General features: G+C 41.8%; 2 protein-coding genes and 1 long non-coding RNA gene across 6 annotated transcripts in view; 2 read left to right on the top strand and 1 right to left on the bottom strand.

The window, feature by feature from the left end:
* VWA5A (von Willebrand factor A domain containing 5A) overlaps window positions 1–8,111 on the top strand; it is a 37,118-nt gene extending 29,007 nt beyond the window's left edge. For 2 of the 4 annotated variants that reach the window (XM_019433495.2, XM_019433497.2), the window contains 4 exons: window positions 858–1,013; window positions 2,303–2,433; window positions 5,914–6,040; window positions 6,582–8,111. In XM_019433495.2, coding sequence (XP_019289040.2) covers window positions 858–1,013; window positions 2,303–2,433; window positions 5,914–6,040; window positions 6,582–6,661 — 494 coding nt within the window. In that variant the 3' untranslated portion in view covers window positions 6,662–8,111. Of the gene's footprint in view, window positions 1–857; window positions 1,014–2,302; window positions 2,434–5,913; window positions 6,041–6,581 lie in introns of those variants that run through there. The other 2 variants (XM_019433498.2, XR_002075972.2) reach the window with 2 other exon arrangements.
* A 1,765-nt stretch (window positions 8,112–9,876) lies between these two features.
* Window positions 9,877–10,259, bottom strand: LOC128776204 (uncharacterized). Its single transcript, XR_008421264.1, has 2 exons — window positions 10,067–10,259; window positions 9,877–10,003 (listed from the first exon to the last, which is right to left on the bottom strand). It is a non-coding gene; the product is annotated as an uncharacterized LOC128776204 (long non-coding RNA).
* Window positions 10,260–18,025: 7,766 nt separating this feature from the next.
* On the top strand, window positions 18,026–19,146 carry LOC109257384 (olfactory receptor 149-like). The gene has a single exon (XM_019433424.2). The coding sequence runs from the start codon at window positions 18,161–18,163 to the stop codon at window positions 19,112–19,114; it is 954 nt and encodes a 317-aa protein (XP_019288969.2). The 5' UTR covers window positions 18,026–18,160; the 3' UTR covers window positions 19,115–19,146.
* The last annotated feature ends 3,149 nt before the right edge of the window (window positions 19,147–22,295 follow it).

Below are 22,295 nucleotides of genomic sequence, written 5' to 3'. Positions count from 1 at the left end.
TTTACAAAAAAGTTAAAAATTTAGAAAAAAATTAAAGATATATTTTTAATAAAAATGGAAAATAAAAATAATTTTTTTCTCTTTCTGTACTCAAGAAAAGAAAAGAAAAAGAAAAAAAATTGAATAGATTGACCAGCAAACAGACTGAAATACGATTGAAATTACATCAGTCTCCCCTAGAAGTCGAACTGTGAATCACTTTATAGTCTATAGACTAAGCACATTGTGTTAGCTCTTGGTGTTCCTCAAGAGCTCTGTTGGCCCAGTTGGGCGGGGCTTAGTATAACAGCTCCATTCTCCAGTAGATGGCGCTGCTTACCTCACAGGGGTGGATTGTTGTGTCACATAGAGGCATTTATGCCCATGTGCGGGAGGGATGAAAATGGCGTTGCCCAGCTACCTAGTCTCTAGTATTGGAGCTCTGTGCTCTCCCCGACTAGCAATCAAGCACCCCTCCTTTGTCTCCGGCTTCTGTTCACTTCTCGCTTTTACACTGTCTGTGACGAAGCTGTCAGGCTGCCAGGTGGCACCTCCCTCCTGAGTTTTATTTCAGATGGGGCTGTGTTTCCCAGCCCCTCACTTCTGAGAGACTGTGGCTTTGACCCATTCTGGCCTTCTGGAGGAGGGTCTGGCTGAGCAATGGCCTGGTGCCAGCCCTCCTCAAGGAATGTTCATGAGACTCTGCCGCTGCTGATGCTCAGAGACTGTGACTAGGCACCAGTCCACCCATGAAAAATTTCATGCAGTTGTGTAGCAGCAGCATTTCAGGGATTATGGCAAATCACAACACACATCTGGCACCAGGCTTCCCTCTTAACATCCTTGTTCCAACACCAGTGAATGTGGTTGTTCTCCAGGGTCTGCTAGGATCTTTGGCTGTAGGTATGGTTCACAGCCTCCACCAAATATCTTCCAAGCAAGGGAACTGCCTGTCCAAGACATAATGCCCGAGGACTTGAAGGACCTTGAATCTGGCTCCTGGGGATTTGACCTTCCCACCAGAGCACCGCCAGGTATCGAGCTGTAGAGTTTCAGACTCTATGCTTCCCTGTTTATAGTGTCTTAATGGAATTTAAACACTCTCCTTTCTCCTTTCTCCCTTTTTTGTTCAGTCCCTTGCATACTCTTCCTTTTCTCTCCAGCCGCTTTTGCCGGGGGGTGCTTTCCCATACTCTCCCCACCCCCCAATCTCCGTCTTCTCTCTGCAAGCAAAAACAGCTCTCTGCCCTCCACAGCTTCTCTCTCCACCAGTTCACCTCTCTGCACTGCGTACCTGCCAAGTTCTGTGGTTCAGGTTGTGCAGATTATTGTGTTAGTCCTCAAGTCAGTTTTCTAGGTGTGCAAGATGGTTTAGTGTTGATCTGGCTCCATTTCAGGGATGAGAGATGCAAAAGAACTTCCATGCTGTTCTGCCATCTTGGCCACTTTGAGAAAATTCTTCATGGTAGCCACAGAGTAGCTTTACTTTGTGTTGGTTTCCTAGGCCTTCCTCACTTAGAATATTCCAGCTCTGACCATCCTCTTAGCAAAGATGAAAGAAACGTTACCTAGCAGTGGTGAGCTTCTGGTTTTTGTGAGCTATTTAGCAACTACTTTTTGTATGGAGCCAAGGAAGGGCCTTCCATACTTTTTGTACATTTTGAGTGTTAGCAAAGCTGAGGTTCAAACTAAGAGTGTTGAAATTCAGAGCTATAGATTTTTTCCCCTATTAGAGTAGAATTGTTTTCTAGTTATAGTTTTTCTCGCCTGCTAATTTCCAAGTTGCTCTAAGTACACCATCACATATGATAGATAGCCAGATGTGAGATGCTTTCTGTGTGGTCTTTAAGCAACTGTTGTAGCACCCAGATAAGACACTAGACTACACTTTGAGGTACGTTGCTAGGTGCTTCCTTTATATCTGCTTTCTTTTGAAAATTTTTATAATTAAAATTCAGGCTACACTGGTGTAGAATTTTTTTTAATATACATCAAGTTTTAAGGCCCATTTAAATAGGACTGGATAAAACTTTAAGCAGCATTATCATGTGGGTTCTTTAGTTCCTCGTATCTTTTCCTTGTTGCTAAATTTTTAAGTGTAGCTCCCCTAGATTTAGTATCTCATTCAGGTGGCCTACATTGTCACAGAGAAAATACCTGCCTCCCAGGGGAAGGACTATGACAGGTATCTTGGTAGGATCTGCTTAGCTCTGCGCTGTCACTATAGCCTGTCTTTCTCAGGTATGCTAAGACCTGTCTTTCTCAGGTATACTAAGGGATCGTAGCTCTATAATTTGTCACGCTCTTTTTTTGTTCCCCAAAGTCTTTGGAGAGACTTATCTGGTGCAGCTGATATCCCTCCAAAATGCAGATGGTTCCTGGGATCTAGATGAAGATCTGGCCAGGATCCTAGGTATAAGTTTGAAAGACCTATGGTCTGCACTCCCTGTCAAGGTAAGATTCAGGGAAGAAAAAGGAGTATGTATGTTTTTAAGGGGTTGGGGTCGGTCATGAGATTGGGGTGATTCATGACTCATCTGAGAAAGGAGACTGTAGGAGGCCATAGACTAAATTGATTTCTAATAAATAGATGTTGAAGATTTTTCTTGGTATGTTAGAGAAGAACGAACAAGGAACTAAGAGCCTAGTTGGTGGGAGTTGATGGATGACAAAGGGAAAGCAAACATCTTCTTTCACTTCATATTCCCCGTCAGTCATCTTAGTTAGAATAACTAACATTTTTGAGCAATTACTCTCTGCCAGGCACCATGCTAAGCACTTAACATCCACTGACTTATTCATCATAATAATTAAAGTAAATCCTATTCACATTATTGCTATTTTATATAGAACCATAATACTGTGTCTGAGTTTTCCCAGCCAGTCAGTGGCAGAGCTGGATTCAGTTCTAGAACTGTCTTCAGAATCTACATTGCTACTAATTTGTGCATGTGGCCCACAAATCAGCAAAATTTCACTGAAGTCAGGACAGGTATTAATAGGGAATCACCTAGTTATTTCAAATGTGTCTAAGTCTGCCAATGAGGACAAATTTCATTCCAGAATTTCAAGGCAACTTACCAGATCTTCTGAGAAATTGTTAAATATGGACAAAGACCAAAAGCCTGAAGGACAGGTGTTGTTCTGAATTTTCAAAATGGGAAAGGTGGTTAAATAAACCTCAGGGACACCTGGGTGGCTCAGTTGGTTGAGCATTGGGCTCTTGACTTTGGCTCAGGTCATGATCTCATGGTTCATGAGTTCAAGCCCCACACGGGTCTCTGCACTAACAGCGTAGAGCCTGCTTGGGATTCTCTCTCCCCTCTCTTTCTGCCCATACCCCACTCGTGCTCTCTCTCTCTCAAAATAAATAAGCTTAAAAGAAATTTTTTAAATGATTAAAAAAAAACCCTCAGAAATCCTGTACCTGCATCAACTAATACAGTATCCACTTGTCCAATGGCTATTGAGCAATTGAAATATGGCTAATGCAAATGAGGAACCAAATTCTTAATTGAATTAAAATGGGATGTAATTGTGAAACACATGCTGATTTTAAGACTTACTGTAAAAAATGCAAATATTCATTAATAATTATTTTTATATTGATGTTAAAATGATATTTTTAATGTGTTAGGTTAAATAAAACATATTAGTAAAATAATTGTACCTGTTTATTTTTATATTTTTACATATGGCTACTAGGACATTTAGGACTATATGTGTGTGTGACATTATATTTCTATTAAAAAAAATTGTTCTAGAACAAATAATTAAAAGGATAATTTTTAAACCATTGGAAAAAGATATAAGAATCATGATGTTCTAACTCGGTTTTATTGGGAAACCAATGACATGTCAGACTAACATTTCCTTCTTCGACATGGTAACTGGGCCAACCAATCCAGGGAGTCAGGAACCCTGGAGTATCTGAATTTCATTAAGGAATTTGAATTTTTTAAACAATGAGTATATGGACTGAGAACAAACTCACTGAAAATTCATTGCACTGAATAATGAATTTTTTCAAACTTACAACAGATTTTTGGAGCCACCAGGCTCTGAATTCTCTGGAGGTTTATATTTTCAATGAAAATTTAGATCCAGTGCTTTCCTGTTCGTAAATTTGCCAAAACTGGGAGATAGAACAGTAACAAAATTGAGATCCCAAAAGACCTTGAAAAATGAATGACTTGTAACTTTTCCTGGGGGGGAAGAAAAAACTTACTGGGAATCAAAATACTCTTTTTGCTTCTAAATCTTCAATTTTGTAAGCAGAGAATAGAAGCAAAATGACTTAAGACCTGTTACAACATGGAGACTTGGGGTGACTGCAAACTTCATGTGAACCAACGCACGTGATATGTGATCAGTGGAAGGCACAGGATTTTCAGAAGAGCTGTGTGTGTTATGTATTTGGGGCTGTGGTCATAGAATTTCATAAGTTCACCGACCTCCAGATGTGACCACTTAAGGAAGTGTATTTTAGTTTTTATTTTTATTTTTTAAGTTGATTTATTTTGAGAGAGAGAGAGAGCAGCGAAGGGGCAGAGAGAGAGGGAGACAGAGAGAATCCCAAGTAGGCTTTACACTGTTAGTGCACAAAGCCTGATGCAGGCCTCGAACCTATGAACCGTGACTTCATGACCTGAGTCAAAATCAAGAGTCGGATGCTTAACCAACTGAGCCACCCAAGTGCCCCTAAGGAGGTATATTTTAAACATCACTGTGATGTTTGTTTCTAGACTAGATCAAGCATGGGGGTTCTTATTGCTTTGACATTAGCAGTTCTTTTAAAGAAGAATGAAAGGAATTGAGAATTTTGATTGACAGGACTCCTCACAGAGGATCTGATAGCTGTTTCCAAATTTTAAGGCTCATGATCTAAAAGAACAATTTTTCTTGATCTGTTGCATCTATAAACTGAAGGTGGGACCCTGGGTGAAAACTCATTTTCTTTCTTTTTTAAAAAAAGATTTTTTTAATGTTTATTTATTTTTGAGAGAGACACAGAGTGTGAGCAGGGGAGGGGAAGAGAGAGGGAGGGAGGAAGAATCTGAAGCAGGCTCCAGGATCTGAGCTGTCAGCACAGAGCCCGACGTGGGGCTTGACCTCACTGTTGGTGAGGTCATGATCTGAGCCAAAGTCGGACCCTTAACCGACTGACCAACCCAGGCATCCCTAAAACTCATTTTCTGTTCTCTGCCTGAGACTCTCTCTTGAGTGAACAGTGTGACTCCAGTCCCAGCTGTGTCATTTGCTAGAAGGCCAACTTTGGGCAAATCATTTCACTTTCTTATGAATCAGTTTTCTGTCTCAAAAATGTCATTATTGGTGGGACGCTTGGGTGGCTCAATGGTTAAGTGGCTGACTCTTGGTGTTGGCTCAGGTCATAATCTCACGGTTTTGTGAGTTCAAGCCCCACATGGGGCTCTGCACTGGCAGCCCAGAGACTGCTTGGGATTCCCTCTCTCTCTTTTTGTCTCTCTCTCTAGCTCTCTGCCCCTCCCCCACTCACGCTATCTCTGTCTCTCAAAATAAATAAATAAACTTAAAAAAAATTTTTTTTAATTGAAAAATGTCATTATGGGTAATTCCTCTTTTTTTTTTTTGGTTTGGCAAATATTCAAATAAAACATTCAATACTTTATAAAAATATAAAGAAATTATGCACGTATTCTCTTATCATAGCTTGGGAATGCTTGTTGGGGATTTTGTAGGAGTTTTCAGCACCACCCTTAAGACTCACAATATTTGCCCTGAGGTTCAGGGCCTGGCTTTACGCCTTGCAAGTAGCAGATGAGGTTCCGAGAGAACAGGTCGTCACATTTAACAGCAGTTTGGAGCAAAGTGAGTGAGGAGGTGTTTGCGTCCCCTCGAGGGGCCTCCTGCTCCAACTTGGAGGTTTCAGGGAAGTCTCCGTGTGTTGTACAGGATGCAGATTCCTCAAGCTGGGCCACAGTCCTGGCGGTGGTTTGGCTACATGCCAAGGCTAAGCACCAGAAGTGTGAGTGGGAACTTCTGGAAAAGAAGGCCAGAACCTGGATTAACAGTAATGCAGGTAGGAGTTCAGTCCTAAGACCCCATCTCCTTCCCTCCGTCGGAAGCTGGCCATCTTGCCAGGTGCTGAGCCTCCAAGCCTGCTAGAAGATGACCGAGAGGGAGGCCCCGTGGTCCTCTCCCAGTTCAGACCTTTTCTGGACTCCCCCATAGTTCTTTCCTTGGGGGGTCTGAGAGTGCAGTCTTAAGTGGGGGAGGGGGAGGTAAGTAAAGAGGGAAAGGGACAAGGATGGGGACTGTGAATTGTGAGAAGGAGATGGCGTGGTGTTTATTCTCCTCACCATCTCGGTACTGTACCGAGTATAAGGCTGGGCTGGAGCTCTCACCCCTCGGGGGTTTATTAGCTCACTGCTGCTCAGTATTTCCGGGGTCTGAGAAGATGAAAGGGAATCTGGGCAGTAGGAAGAGAAAAGTCAGGGATGTTAAAGAAAGACAGGAGCCGGACTCCGGGGAGATGAGCAGGCCAGTTTAGGGGAGACTCGGGGAAGAGCGTTCACTCATTGTGATTCCTCAGCCTAATTCTTGTTTTCTCCTCCTAACAGGCTCCATCAAGAAAAAGCTTGTGAAAGCTGCTATTGCTTTTACCAAGTCCTCCGTGGACCCTGCTGTCTTTGGCATCTGAGGAGACTGTCCAGAGAAACAAGTGCCTCTCCCCTGCTGCTGCCCTTTCCTTTACGCTCTCCTGCTGTGGTGTGTTTTTGTCTTTTACACCTGGCCTGTCAGTTTCTTGACATACAAGTGAAGGATGCCCATCCCACCTTGCCTCTCTGTTCCCTGTTCCCTTTGGGTAGGGCGATCCGCTGCCCCCTCAACATGTACCCTCAGCCAAGTGCCAATGGTCCCAGAACCTGTTCCCTTTCTTTGGAGGAATTTAAAGCATTTAGATATTTAGATATTTACATTCCTTCTGGGTTTTCCAGCATGACCACATGAACAACAGGTGACACAGACTCCACTAACGGGTATAGCACTGATGTAGGAGATCCCTAAATAAGAGAATTCAGTGCATTATATTCGCCTGTTCCCTTTGGTCTTTTTTTTTTTTTTTTTTTTTGAGAGAGAGAGAGAGAGATGGTGCAACTGAGCAAGGGGCAGAGAGAGAGAATCCCACAAGGGGCAAAGGGCAGGGGAGAGAGAGAGAGAAGTGGGGCTCACCCGAACTGGGGCTCGAGCTCACCTGAACTGGGGACTCCCAGTGTGGGAACTGTGAGATCATGATCTGAGCCGAAGTCAGATGCTTAATGACCGAGCCACCCAGGCACCCCTATTCCCTTCGATCTTACATACTCATCACGACCAGACTGCTGAGCTATCCAATTTTCTATTCTAAGATAGGACAAAGAGTTGGAAGGGAGGTTGAAAGCCAGCATCGGGATCAGTATAACCTCAAGATCACAAAGAGAGAGACTCCACGGGTCCTCTGTGAGAGGCGGCACTGCTGGTGGCCTTCCTGGTTGATTCCACTTGGATTTTGCTAACCAGTATCACATGCCTTCCCTCCCACTGCCTAAGAGACGGGACTGAATCATACCTTTTGGGGACAGATGTTTCTCCTTAATTGTTAAACTTTTTTTTTTTAAGTTTCTTTATTTTGAAAGAGAGAGGGTGAGAGGGTGAGCTAGGGAGGGCGAGAGAGAGAGAGGGAGAGAGAGATCCCATGCAGGCTCTGTGCTGTCACTGTGGGGCCTGACACAGGACTTGATCTCATGAGCCATGAGATCCTGAGCCAAAATAAAGAGTCGGATGCTTCACTGACTGAGCCACCCAGGCACCCCTTAATTGTTAAACATTTTAGTAAGAAGCCAATAATGGAATCTTTCGTCTTGGCCTGAACCCACGAGGCCTAAAGTCAGGCTCTATAATCTATAATAAAGGAAAAAGTGGGTTTAAAGGTACCTTTGCCTGAGACCTGAGACTGGATCACTCAGCCCATGAGGAAGAAAGGGGCTCCCCATGCTTGTTTCTGACCTTCATGTCCCACATACTCTGTCCTAGTGGGAATGACCCTATTTGACGTGGTGTCCCCTACAATACTATTGTATCAATATTAAAATGGCTGTCTCTACACTGCACTTTCTTGGGTCTGATCTTTGTGGACTTATTTTTTGAACCTGCCTTGGTTTTATTATCCCTTATTTTCCCTCTCAACGTTGCTGATGCCTGCACTGGGTCCTGTCCCCTCATCTTCCGTTGTAGGCTGATTTCCTGACTCACATGAGGCAAGGAAAGGACACTGATCAAAGAACCACTAGTAGAATCCTGACAATACACTTAAATAGTTATGTGATAATGGACAAATGATTTAACCCCCAGGAGCTCAGTATACCTATATGCAAAACTGGGATGACACTCGAATTCCATTGTCACTTTCATCTTGAATATTCAAGAATACTGAGGAGGACCTCAGTATCTGTTCACTTATGTAGAGAATGGCCTAGACCGGAGTTCTGTTGAGCTGTTGAGTGAACCTCAGGAACATTAGCCTGACTTGCATAGTGGAGACCGATCTCCCAGGATTTTCTCACAAGTCTGCTTATGGCTGAGTGTCACCTGTGGAATAGGGCTGTGGCATCACCTGGAAGCTTGCTAGAAATGCAGAGTTTTAGGCAACCCCAAGAACTACCATATTAAAGTCTGCCTTTTAACAAGGTCTCCAGGTAATTCACGTGGACATTAGAGTTTCAGAAGTAAGGGCTTAGTCTTTGTAAAATAGCTTGTTTATATCCATGACTGCCATCTAGATAGGTCCTATTGATGTTGTGACAAGAGACAGCTTCCTAAAGACCATGCAACTTGTAGAACTACCCTGTGCTCATAAAAACATGGCCCTTTACATTTATTGTACAGATCATTTTTTTTTTTTTTAATTACATGTATTATTCCCTTTCCTTTTTCTTACCCTTCAGCTTGTGGACTAGGCTAGAGCTTGGGAACTTCTAGAGCGAAAAACAAAACAAAACAATAACAACAAAAGCAATCTTCCATGTGTCTTCTTTAACATACAGAACTGACTATAGTTTTAAAGTAGTATGGTTTTATTTTTCCATTCGAGCTCATGCAGTAACATGTTGTGCCAACTGTAAATTCCTCAAATTTAAACAAGTGTCGGTCTTCATAATCAACAAGTATGTTTTGGCACATTTATCGAAGCCCACTTTCAAGGCTGGTGCCTCATGTTTTTGGAAAATATAAAGCACCATCTGTACTTTCAGGAACTGATGATCTGGGCAAGGAGCCCAGGAGAGAAACTGAGCTCAACTCCCATTGGGCGTCCTCACCCTGCAGCTCTTTCCGGGCTGCAGAGACTTGGCCACAGGAGGATGGCAGATAGGACTACCTCGAGATTCTCCACTCACACTGAGCCCAGTACCTTCCAGAGCAGGGTACCCTACTGCGCATAGACTTAATGAAACCCAGTGCCTCTTTTCCCCAGTTGCAGCATAGTCACGCTGGGATCATGTAGCGTGTGCCGTTCCTCTCCCAATTGAGCCGTTGCTTCCTCAAAAACAGTCCATGTGCTTCTAGCATCTGATTGACTAGAAGAAAACCAAGAAAAATCTCATGCAATGAGCTAAGCCCATGTACTGTTTCTCCTACCAGTTTCATCAGTTTTTGCCTCAGGTATTTCGATGATCTCTTGTTAGATTGTGTACACATTTAAGATTATTGCATCTTCTTGGAGAATTCACCCTTTCGTCGTTATGTAACACCTATATCCCTGATGGGTTTCCTGGTTCTGAAATCTGCTTTGTTTGAAATGAGTATAGCCGCATCAGGTTTCTTTCTTTCTTTTAAAATTTTTTTGTAGTGTTTATTTTTGAGAGAGAGAGAGAGAGAGAGAGAGAGAGAGAGTGAGCTGGGTAGGGGCAGAGAGAGAGGGAAAGAGATAATGCCAAGCAGGCTCTGTGCTGTCAGCACAGAGCCCAACGTGGGGCTTGATCTCACGAAGCCGTGAGATCATGACCTCAGCTGAAACCAAGAGTCAGATGCTTAACTGACTGATCTCATGAACCCGTGAGATCATGACCTGAGCTGAAACCAAGAGTTGGAAGCTTAACTGAGCCACCCAGGCACCCTGTGCCAGCTTTCTTTTGATTAGCATTAGCATGGTGTGTGTTCTTCACCCCTTTAATCTATGTACATCTTTATGTTCAAAGTAGGTTTCCTGTAGACAGCATATATACTTGGAGCTCGTTTTTTTTAAATTTGCTCTGACAATCTTTATCTTTTAATTGACATACTTACCATATTTAAAGTAATTATTAATATAATTGGATTTATATCTATCGTGTTTAACTGTTTTCTATATGTTGCATTCTCCCCTCTCCCTTTTTATTTTGCTTTCTCTGGTTTGAATTAAGCATTTTATGTGACTTCCTTTTATCTCTACTCTTAACATCAATTATATTTCTTGTTTTTTAAAATTGTTGCCCTGGAACTTGCAATATACATTTGAAACTAACTTGAAGTTCATCTTCGAATAGCACTATACCACTTTCTGTGTAGTGTAGGCACCTTATAACAGAATTTTCTTAACCTCCACTCCCACCACTATGGTATAGCTGCTATTCATTTCTCTTACCCATATATATATAATGATTACCCGGGACGCCTGGGTGGCTCAGTTGGTTGGGTGACTGACTTCAGCTCGGGTCATGATCTCACGGTTCATGGGTTCAAGCCCCGCATCGGGCTCTGTGCTGACAGCTCAGAGCCTAGAGCCTTCTGATTCTGTGTCTCTCTCTCTCTGCCCCTTCCCTGCTCGTGCTCTGTCTGTCTCTGACTCTCAAAAAAAAAATAAATGTTAATGATTCCCTAATGCTTTGTTATTGTTATTGCTTTAAAATTGATCTTCTAAATCGATTAAGAGAAAACATTTATTCCACTTTTATTTATTTATTCTCCAACACTCTTTTTTTTTTTTTATATTGATCTGAATTTCTGACCTAGATCCTTTTCCTGAAGGATCCCTTGTAACATTCCTTGCAGAACAGGTGTGCCGGAAATGGGTTCCTTCAATTTTTGTTTGGGAAAGTTTTTATTTCTTCACTTTTGAAGGGAAATTTTACTGGAAGAATTTTATATCCTATACCTTATTTTTTTAATTTAAATTTTAGTTAGTTTACAGTGCAATATTGGTTTCAGTATATCCTATGCTCTTCAAACATTTTAACACTTTAAATATTTCACCCCACTCTTGTCTTGCTTGTGTAGTTTTTGATAAGAAATCTACTATAATTCTTCTTCTTCTTTTTTTAATGGGTAAGGTGTTTCTCCCCCACTCAGGCTTCTTTCAAGTTTTTTCTTTGTCTTTGGGTTTTCTTTATATATATAATATATATTTATTTGTATTTATATATTAATATATATATATTTTAATATATATATATTTTCTTTATTCCCCCTTTTGTAAGGATGCTATACTGTCTCTTCTAGGATATATGTTGTTTACTAGAAAGTTTACTTTTCTTGAACCTTGACCTACTTATATGCTTATCCCATGGAAATTGGATACTGTAGTTTGCTTGGCAGATGGGTCTATATCTCAGACCCTGCTAGATTAGTGATAATTCCACTAATATCTGTCTGCTATCTCTGATCCAGAAGCTGTTCCAGTATTCTAACCTGATGTGGCTACCTGAACCATGTCCCAGGAGTTCATAGGCTTTGATAATGGGAGTGGGGACCAGATACAAGCATGTGAAATCACTTAGGAATTGGTAATGACTGAGGACACCAAATCATTCAAGAAAGTTCCATGTATTCAAGTCCCTGATATTTCTATCATTCCCATCTCTCCACCACCAAAGATGTAGAAACTATGAGTTTTATTCCTACATTTATTACTTTAACTCCTCTATTAGGTGGATCACATCTCTTTCATAGAAACCATTAAATTGTCAAGAGGTCAAACAAAGAAACTGAGCACTTTCCTACTAGAAGAAAAAAGAGAAGGAAAGAAAAGAAAGAATGAAAGAAAGAAAGGAAAGGAAAAAAATATCAGCCTTAAGAAATTTATCACCCTTTAGCCATCATCCTACTCTTTTCCATTTTTGGCTCATAGTTCAATTCTTCTCCAGAGTTTTTGCAGTAAGGGAAGAAATTTTCACTTGGCCATTTCCCCCAGACCCCAGTCCTGCCAACAAACAATAAAGCACCTGTCACTGGACCAAGAATGCCTAGACTTAGCCTTGCTATTTATAATCAGAAAGTTCTGCTGAATGATTAGTTGAGAAACCAGTTGTTTCTGGAATATGCCAGTGACTTACTTAAATTCCTGGAGTAGAGGAAAAAAAGGAGTTAAACAAGGTTTTCTCTGATTTAAACAAGGATGCTTTCAATATAAGGGAAATTTCCCTACAAATATACCATAGCAAGACATCTCTCTTGTGGAATATCTACTGAACTTTCTGGGACTCCTACCCTATGAAATAGGACATGAGCTGAACAAGCTGCTCTCTGTCACTCTCACTTTCTCTCATAGTGTACGGCCATAATCTTGTCAGAAAACACTACATAAAAACAGTAATGACTGTGAGGGTATACATAAGCCTCCTCTAAATCTCGAGAATGAATCTACTGTTAACTCTCCTCTTACACAGGGACAGCTGCTGTCTGTATGGAGTCATTTTTGGAAGCAGTAATGATGTAGTGGAAAGACGGCTCAGCCTGGGAATGCCTGGATTCCTTTGTGGTCTAACTTTTGGAAAGTCACAGATGCTCTGAGTTCCAACCTCCTCATTTGTAAAACAGGGCTCATAAGGGCCACCTTACAAAGTTCTTGAGAGAATTAATTAAAATGACATAAAAGTGCACCAGAAAACGGAAACAATCACACAAGGAAAGTGATATTAGTTATGAATAAGTATTTGAAAGTCAGAATTAGTTCTGAACATTTTTCTTGATAACCGAAAGGAAAGAGTCATGTTATCTTGGATTTGAGATGCAGCTCTACCACTGACCAACTTCATTACCTTGATTAAATTGCTTAAACCCTATGAGGCTAAATCTCCTACTAGAAATGGGGGAAATAATACTACGTGCCTAATAGAGTTCTAGGGAGAACTGAAAGAGATAATACATGTAGACCAGTCAACACAATTCTAGCACATACGCACAATAAATGTTAGCTTTTATTAAAACTGTAGTCTAAAAATAAAAAAATCTGTGGTCTGTTCACTATGACATCTCAACAGGCCACTCTCATCTTGTGAGACCCTGCCTGAGTAGCATCTGAACTCGCTCCATGACCTATGTTTCTCCTTTCAAAAAAAATGTTTTCACAGCAGTCTTGGTATTACAATAGTTACTTCTGTAACCACTACGGGCATATTTGTCATTTCTTTTGTATAGGGGTTAGTAGAATTACCATCATTAAATAAACATTCCACTTTTATTGTGTTAGGTCAGTATCATTGAAAAGTTTTACAGTATAAACAAAACCAAATAATTTCATAATTAGTAAGAACATTGATTCAAGTTATTCATCCAAATTGACAATATTCTTTTTTTTTTTTTAATCTTTTTAACATTTATTTATTTTTGACACAGAGAGAGAGCATGAACAGGGGAGGGTCAGAGAAAGAGGGAGACACAGAATCTGAAACAGGCTCCAGGCTCTGAGCCGTCAGCACAGAGCCGGACGCGGGGCTCGAACTCACAGACCGCGAGATCACGACCTGAGCCGAAGTCGGACACTTAGCCGACTGAGCCACCCAGGCGCCCCCAAATTGACAATATTTTTAATGGCACACCTACAAGATGATTCTCTCCACACCTTGGATATTTCCAGCGACAAGGAGCTAATCATCTCATAAGCTTGTGTATTTCACCTATGTACATTTTCTAATAATTAAACACTTTCTATTCTGAAAATAAATCTTTCTACCATATCTGCCTATGATTCCTGAGTCATCACATGGAACAGCGTATATCAAGACTACCAGCCATGCAAGCACTTGAGGACCACATTATATCTTTGTTTCTGTTTCAGTACAAAACTCAGATCTCTGGCATTCATCAAAGCATAATGCTTGAAAGCCTTGGCTTTGCAATTAGAATCTCAATTCAGTTTCTTTCTAGCTGTGTAATCTTCAAGATATTTCATCTACTTTTCAGTTTCTTTGTCAAATGCCACCTACTTTATAAGGTTTCTATTGGAGATTAAAAGTAATAATGAATGTAAAATTTAGCATAGCACTTAGCTTGAGGTAAATGTTTACTATGGATTAACTGAGTATTAGCTATTCAATCATTTTTCTCAATCATTTTGAGAAGGTTTATAGCCTGCTCCTTTATATAAATTTTTTTTAATGTTTATTAATTTTTGAGAGAAAGAGAGACAGAATATGACTGAGCAAGGGGCAGAGAGACAGAGAGAAGGAGACACAGAATTCAACACAGGCTACAGGCTCTGATCTGTCAGCACGTAGCCCCATGTGGGGCTTGAACTCATGAATGGTGAGATCATGACCTGAGCCAAAGTCAGACGCTTGACCAACTGAGCCACCCAGATGCCCTATAGCCAACCCCTTTATTTATACGGGTCCTCTGCTATGGATGCATCTAGTATGTAAATATTTCTCTTTAGGATTACTGACCTGAAGGACACATCATGATAGGAGATGCATAATAAATAATCATTAACTGATGAGGTTTCTGTCTTTAATAGTAATGTTTATTAGAGATAACTGTATAGTCACATGAATGTACAGATAACCTCAAAAGCAACTGACAGGTAATATAATAAAGCCTTGAGAGTGTAAAAGACAACTAAAAAAAATGATAGAATTGAAGCTCATTCTACCATGTAAGTGATCTTGAAGGAACATTGTTATTTCCCACTTTACAGCATCTCTTTCTGATGATTTTATTGCTATTATTTCATAGCTGGATGATAAATAAGGTTAAAAAACTAATTGCTCCCTCAGAGCTATCTCTATACCTCAAGTACGACGTAAGGGAATCTAAAAAAATTTCCAAGGAGGCAATCCAGGGAGAGTGAGCGAGTGTAGATCTTGATTGTACAAACCCTATGAGACTCGGTTCTTTATAAGGAGGAGAACTGAAGCTCCTTTGGTTAGAGCACTCTGTGTTCTGCTCAGAGACAGTAAAGGTGAGGTCTTGTTATGACACTTTGGCAAACTTGACTGTGTTCTCAGGTGGACTATGTGAATGTCCAGACTGCTCCAGAATGTATCTGACTGCTCACCTCTGCCCCTCACACATGAGCGGGTCCACACACAGGAGCTTTTCTGGTCTCTGGGAACATCTTTTTCCTAAAATAGACTTATAAATCAAACAGGATTATAGAATTATAGAATATCCAACTGTAAGTAAGGACCAAAGACCTCTGAGAGCCTTTTTTTGACCAAGAAGAGGTGATCCAGAACTCATAAAAATTCGGCATTGCTAGGAGACACTCTTCAGGTATGACTAGAATGTGTAATAAGAAGCAGGTTGTCAATAGCCTCTCTCCCCCAGGATGTCACTGTTTCCCTCTCTGCTATCTTCAATTTTGTCTCAGTTGCAGGGTGGTATATGAATGACTCATTTTGGTTTGGTCGTTCTCTTTGGCGTGTTTTTCAGTGTCACTTGCCACAGTTTATGATTGGAATCCCCATGTTGCATGTGACTCTATCACTTGAAAGCTCTTTTTTTTTTTTTCAATATATGAAGTTTATTGTCAAATTGGCTTCCATACAACACCCAGTGCTCATCCCAACAGGTGCCCTCCTCAATACTCATCACCTACCCTCCCCTCCCTCCCACCCCCCATCAATCCTCTGTTCTCAGTTTTTAAGAGTCTCTTATGCTTTGGCTCTCTCCCACTCTAACTTCTTTTTTTTTTTTTTTTTTTCCTTCTCTTCCCCCATGGGTTTCTGTTAAGTTTCTCAGGTTGAAAGCTCTTGTAGTGGGGCTGATATTAAGTTCTAGGGTCAAAAGGATAGAAAAAGTCTGTTGTCTGATCTCTAAAACTGAATTCTATTTTAACTAGGTGTGCTGTAAAGTCAAGGCTGGAAATAACCAGGAAGAAGGAAGACAAGAAGGCTTGTCCTATCTTACTATAAAATGATGTGAACCCATCTAGAAGAGTGTCATTGCTTGCAGTGGATCAGGCTGTCTTAAAAGCAGAGGCAGAAGGCAGTTTTCCTAGTGATTAGGAGTACGAAGCAGCCTGAGTGAAATGAAACCCATCTGGGTCTCAGCTCTGTCACATATTAGCTTAGTAACCTTCGGCAACTTGCTGAACTTTTCCAAGCTTCAGTTCCTTGATTTGTAGATGAGGATAGTAGTAATAGCTTCTTCTTATAGGTTTACTTAAATGAGTCACATTTAGAAAGTGTTGGGCACAGTCCTTGGAGCACAGTAAATATTCATTAAATGGTATGTATGTATATGCACGTGTCTGTGTATTATTATTGTTGTTGTTATTAAATGAGTAGTGGCAGGAAGAAGTCTCTGTGTCTTCCAGGCACCATACCCTGCTCTTGAATTGTTTGAGCTGTTCTTTGACTTTCCACTGTAAGGGTCCCTGTATTTCTTCATCACGGTAACATGAAATTGATGCTTTCTTGCTGTTACTATTTCTTTTGCTTAGTATTTCAGAGTTGCCTCAAGTCTCCTTAGGAAAAGTTAAAGCACCAGAAGAACCAGAGCAGTATCACCCAAAAGATATGGGGCTATAAGACCTTTCAAGTCGGGAGGGATGTAATCTGAAGAGGATATGGTCTAAGTCTTTTCAATAATTTGTTTCATAAAACATTTATTTACAAATAGTTACAGAATGCCATCACCAAAGGAAAGCACTTAAAGAAGGAAGTTTAAGATACATACGGGGCGCCTGGGTGGCTCAGTCGGTTGGGTGTCAGCTCAGCTTCAGTTCAGGTCATGATCTCGTGGTTTGTGGGTTTGAGTCCCACGTAGGGCTCTGTGCCGGCAGCTCAGACCCTGGAGCCTGCTTCGGATTCTCTGTCTCCCCCTCTCTCTGCCCCTCCCCTGCTCACATTCTGTGTCTCTGTCTCTCAATAATAAAGAAATGTTAAAAATTTTTATTAAAAATAAAAAAGATACATAAAATGAGCACTTATTATTAGGGTTTATGTTTTTGCCAGATGCCCTCACAGACATCTCATAAACTTTACTAAGACAGCCAGGATTGGGGCGCCTGGGTGGCTCAGTCGGTTAAGCGTCCGACTTCGGCTCAGGTCATGATCTCGCGGTCCGTGAGTTTGAGCCCCGCGTCGGGCTCTGTGCTGACGGCTCAGAGCCTGGAGCCTGTTTCAGATTCTGTGTCTCCCTCTCTCTCTGACCCTCCCCTGTTCATGCTCTGTCTCTCTCTGTCTCAAAAATAAATAAACGTTAAAAAAAAAATTAAAAAAAAAAAAGACAGCTAGGATTTATTTATTTATTTATTTATTTATTTATTTTTTTAATGTTTATTTATTTTTGAGACAGAGAGAGACAGAGCATGAACGGGGGAGGGTCAGAGAGAGAGGGAGACACAGAATCTGAAACAGGCTCCAGGCTCTGAGCCGTCAGCACAGAGCCCGACGCGGGGCTCGAACTCACGGACCGCGAGATCATGACCTGAGCCGAAGTCGGACGCTTAACCGACTGAGCCACCCAGGCGCCCCAAGACAGCTAGGATTTAAATGAAATGCTCTGATTTCTAACACATTTCCCCCTCCCCCTCCCCACCTGCTGATTTTTCTAAAGGATAACGAATAGTGGAAGTTTGTTACTCAAAGATATCATGAGAGTATAAAAATACAAAGATGCCTAAGGAGAGGAAATACTAACGAGAGAACTGAACAAACTGAAAAAGGTTTCTCAGCAGGAGAATATTTTGTATATACTCTAAACCTCTGATCTCATCATAGAGAACAACCATCAGCCTCTCTAAAACACTCCTTCCAGGAGTGGGATGGAGTGTGGTGCTGAAATTGGCATTTCTTACTACCTGATATTTTGATATACATCTTGCCATTCATAAGAAGGCTGGTGTTGCCTGTTAAAAACACAATCAAAGCATTCATCAGTGAAAAGCTTGATAATTTGATGTTGGTGTTCAGACTTTGGTGTTGTGGGTTCCGTTCAGAGGTCTGCCTTTCTCACAGCTATGAAGAATCTCTCAGCAGTGACTGAGTTCATCCTGCTGGGCATCCCACACACGGAGGACCTGGAGACCATGCTCTTTGTCGTGTTTTTGGGCTGCTACGTCTTCACTCTTATGGGGAACCTGCTCATCCTACTGGCGATTGTCTCCTCCACTCGGCTTCACACCCCCATGTACTTCTTCCTGTGTCAACTGTCTGTGTGTGACATATTTTTCCCTTCTGTGAGCTCCCCCAAGATGCTCTTCTACCTCTCGGGGAGCAGCCGGGCCATCTCCTATGCAGGCTGCGTGTCCCAGCTCTTCTTCTACCACTTCCTGGGCTGTACCGAGTGCTTCCTGTACACGGTGATGGCCTACGACCGCTTTGTCGCCATCTGTTACCCTCTCCGCTACACGGTAATCATGAGCCACAGGGTGTGTGCCATCCTGGCCGTGGGGACCTCTTTTTTTGGCTGCATTCAGGCCACCTTTCTAACCACTCTCACCTTCCAGTTACCCTACTGTGGCCCCAATGAGGTGGATTACTTCTTCTGTGATATCCCGGTGATGCTGAAGCTGGCTTGTGCTGACACCTCAGCCCTGGAGAGGGTGGGGTTCGTCAGCGTGGGCCTCATGCCCCTCAGCTGCTTCCTTCTCATCCTCACCTCCTACAGCCGCATTGTCTGCTCCATCCTGCAGATCCGCTCTACTGAAGGCAGACGCCGTGCCTTCTCCACCTGCAGTGCCCACCTCACCGCCATCCTGCTTTTCTACATGCCGGTGGTCCTCATCTACCTCAGGCCCACCCCAAGCCCCTGGCTGGATGCAACTGTTCAGATCCTGAATAACCTGGTCACCCCCATGCTGAACCCCTTGATTTACAGCCTCAGGAACAAGGAAGTAAAATCCTCTCTGGGGAAGGTGCTACATCACTTGGGCTTCCTTGCTAACCAATTGTACAGAGAGAACACTAGTTAAGGCTTCAGCTGAACTTTGTAGCGTATATAACAATTTTACGTAGTTGACACACATATTTTTGAATCTGAAAAGACAGGCATTATACCATTTATATAAAATGGATTGTCTCCATTTTACAGTGTGGGGACTAAGATTCTGAGACCTTAAAGTGACTTCTCGAAGGACCCATAAAGACTGAATGGCAGAATGAGACTCTAGGGCTGGTTTCCTGACCCTGGGACTTTTACTGTCTTGAGGAGTTCATACTGCTGATGAAGGAAGGAGGCAACTCTCCCCAGGAGGCCGAACAACCTGGACCTTCTGCTTCCCAATATTTATCTTCTGCCTCCTCCTACACTTCCTCCTCTTCTTCTTTCCCCCTCACCCTGGCACTTCTTCCTCCTGGCTGCGGTGATTGTCTCCTCAAATGCCACATTGGTTAAGCCCTCGCTTTATTGGTCTAGGAGTTGTTGAAACAAAATGGGAGGGGTGCATGCCCAAGGTTTCAAGTAACACCGTAAGAAAACATAAACATGTTGTGCAAAGAGAAAATCTTCCGTCTGGGGGCTGAGGCAGGTCTCTGTGCGAAGCAGAGGTACTTACTGGTGTACCGTCCCCTACAAACCCTATCTGTCAGGCTTAGACCCGGAGCAGCATTTTGATGGGATGAGGATTTGGAAAAGAAAGACGGGGAATCCATGGAGGGGTGACTGTGCTGTGATTCCCTTTGAACTTGGCTTTGTATTGCTCACCACCACCAGGGGGCCATGCTGGGTCCACACTGTCATTGTGTGGTGTCTTTGGCTTTTCTGTTTACCGAAAAGTTTGGACTTTGGTCCCCATTCCTACAATTCTTCATTTGGTGGCTGAAATATGCTAAGAATGAAAAATGCGCTATTTCAATATAGTAGACTATTGTTTGTATGACTGGATGCAATGAGAACAGGATTCCACTTGGGGAATACAGTTGCTTTGATGTTTATTCTAACGGTGATGTAGAGAGAGAAGACCACTGGGCAGAGGGCAATGGAAGAGGAGGGACAGAGGCAGAGACCAGTTCTCTTCTCCCATCTGTACTTCTCAGAATCAGAGAGCAGCCACGGAACTTGCCAGACCAGATCAGTGCCACTGGGTGTGTGTGCCCTCTACCTGTGGCTGAGCCAGTACATGCTCCCATGGCAGAGTAAACTCTTGCCTACTCTCTTCTCGTAGGCTCCTAAAATCCCTCTCAGTGTTCTCCCTTGTTTCTCAGCAAACAAAAGCTTAAAAGGGAAGGCGGAAATACATCTGAAGTAATTCCAAATCTAGTGTATCCCAAAGCCTTTTCAAGCCTCTCTGAGTCCATTTGAAGATCTCTTCCCTTTCCTCAGTTTCCTGGTTGTAGCTGCTCAGATCATCAAAGTAGAATAATTTGTAAGAATAAAAGATGAGACACAATGCTGTTTCATTTTCACTCATTCAGATGTCATTCGAGGACTAACTCTGTGCCAGGGGTGGGGAATGCAGAGCTGAACAAGACACGATTCTACCTGAAAGAATTTAGAGTCCACTAGAGAAAATAAACAGATTTTCAACTAATTAGAACATCCCCTGATAATGCTGGCAGCTCTTGTGTCTGTAGGTAATGTCTAACATCTTTCCGCCTAAGCAGGGCCCAGCCTGGGGTGTGGAGGCCCAGGGTAGGTTTGATGGTGGAATGAGACTTTTCTGTATTCTATGATTAAAGGGACAATGTAAGGAGAACTTGAGAAAAAATATCAATTTGAGAAACCCCGAATCAGGTAGGCCACTTAGCAAAATATTTAATCCACAGGGGCAAAGACAGAGAATCAAGATCCAAGAGCAGCGAGGCCAGAGAAGAACAAGAATTTTAAAGCAGAGGTCCAGAGAATGTTTTGAGCAGAGTGGGCTACAGAAGCAAGATCATGTGAAACACTGGACCCAAGCATGGGCCAGGAGTGGCACCCAAGACCTGACTCCAGGTGGATTCTAGATTCTTGAAAGGTGTCCCTGTTCATCTCAACCCTTTTTGCAACACACCATTATAGTCTCCAGTCACTTTTGGCTCCTTTCTAAATTTGTTTTACATATAACCGATGCCCGTCGTGAATTTCACTTACGTATTTTGTTTTACCTACAGTTCCTGGCGAGAGAAACTACGATGTGGGCATCACAAGTGGACACCTATGATATGGACATTAACAGTGGAGCTGAGCTGATGGCTCTTACCAGCACTGGGGGGATGTGAAGACAGGTGTTCAAGGGCATGTTCACAGGAGTAGTCCTGTTCTGTGTGTTCCTTGCTCTCCCTGGGCCCCTGCTGATTTGTTGTAAATCAAATTGATTGAAATAAAAAAAAAAGTCAGAAATTAATGCTTTCAATACTTGACTTGCAATTTTTGGTATGTCAAAAACACTGGCTTTACCTTTACAAAAATAATTATTCAAGCTAAAAGAGTATTTATGTTTTGCTAGTTCATCTGGGGTAAGAAGAACATTAGTGCCTGTGGTTATTGGACTTCTAAATTGGTGAGAAATAACCTGTTGACATCAAATGACATCATCATCAATGGCAACATCAAAAAGACATCATCATCTCGTTAGAACTATTTTTAACATGTTTTTATTAAATAGTAAAAATTTAGAAAATAATTAAAAATATGTAAAGTATAAGGAACTCTGATACAATGAACACCTGGGTCCTACTACCTAGTTTAAGGCAGAGAGCAGTGTCAGTGCCTTGAATGTTCTCAGTAGACCCCAGCCTGATTCCTTACCCTCACTCCCTCTAGAAGTCATCACTCTCTTGAGTTTTGTGGTTATTATTCCTTTGTTTTTCTTTAGGTTTCACCCCTATATTTGTGTCTCTCAACAGCCTATGGCAATATTTGAACTTTATATTAACTTAATTCTACTGAAATTTGTTATTTTTCATTTAATGTCACTCTTTTGACATTAATGTCTTTGCATGGGAAGTTAATTCATTACCGCCAAGGTGCAGAATTCCATTGTATGAATATATCAACATTTATTCTCTGTTGTTGTTTTTTACATATAACTTAAACGTGAATTTCCAGAATATAAGAAAGCTTTTCTTTTAAACAGCCACAGTGTTTGGTGGGTTCTTTATACCTTTCAGTACATATAGATATGACACAAAGACACCATCACCAGCCTCCCTTTATGATTTCCTTCTATCAGG

This window comes from Panthera pardus, unplaced genomic scaffold, assembly GCF_024362965.1.
Source record: "Panthera pardus isolate Hobbes unplaced genomic scaffold, ASM2436296v1 HiC_scaffold_12, whole genome shotgun sequence".
Lineage (NCBI taxonomy): Eukaryota > Metazoa > Chordata > Mammalia > Carnivora > Felidae > Panthera > Panthera pardus.
Note: the sequence above shows the minus strand (reverse complement) of the source record. Positions and strands in the feature narration are given on the sequence as shown.

What these genes read in the sequence shown, in the direction of transcription:
- LOC109257384 (XM_019433424.2), top strand. Translation starts at nt 18,161, where the DNA reads ATGAAGAATCTCTCAGCAGTGACTGAGTTCATCCTGCTGGGCATCCCA.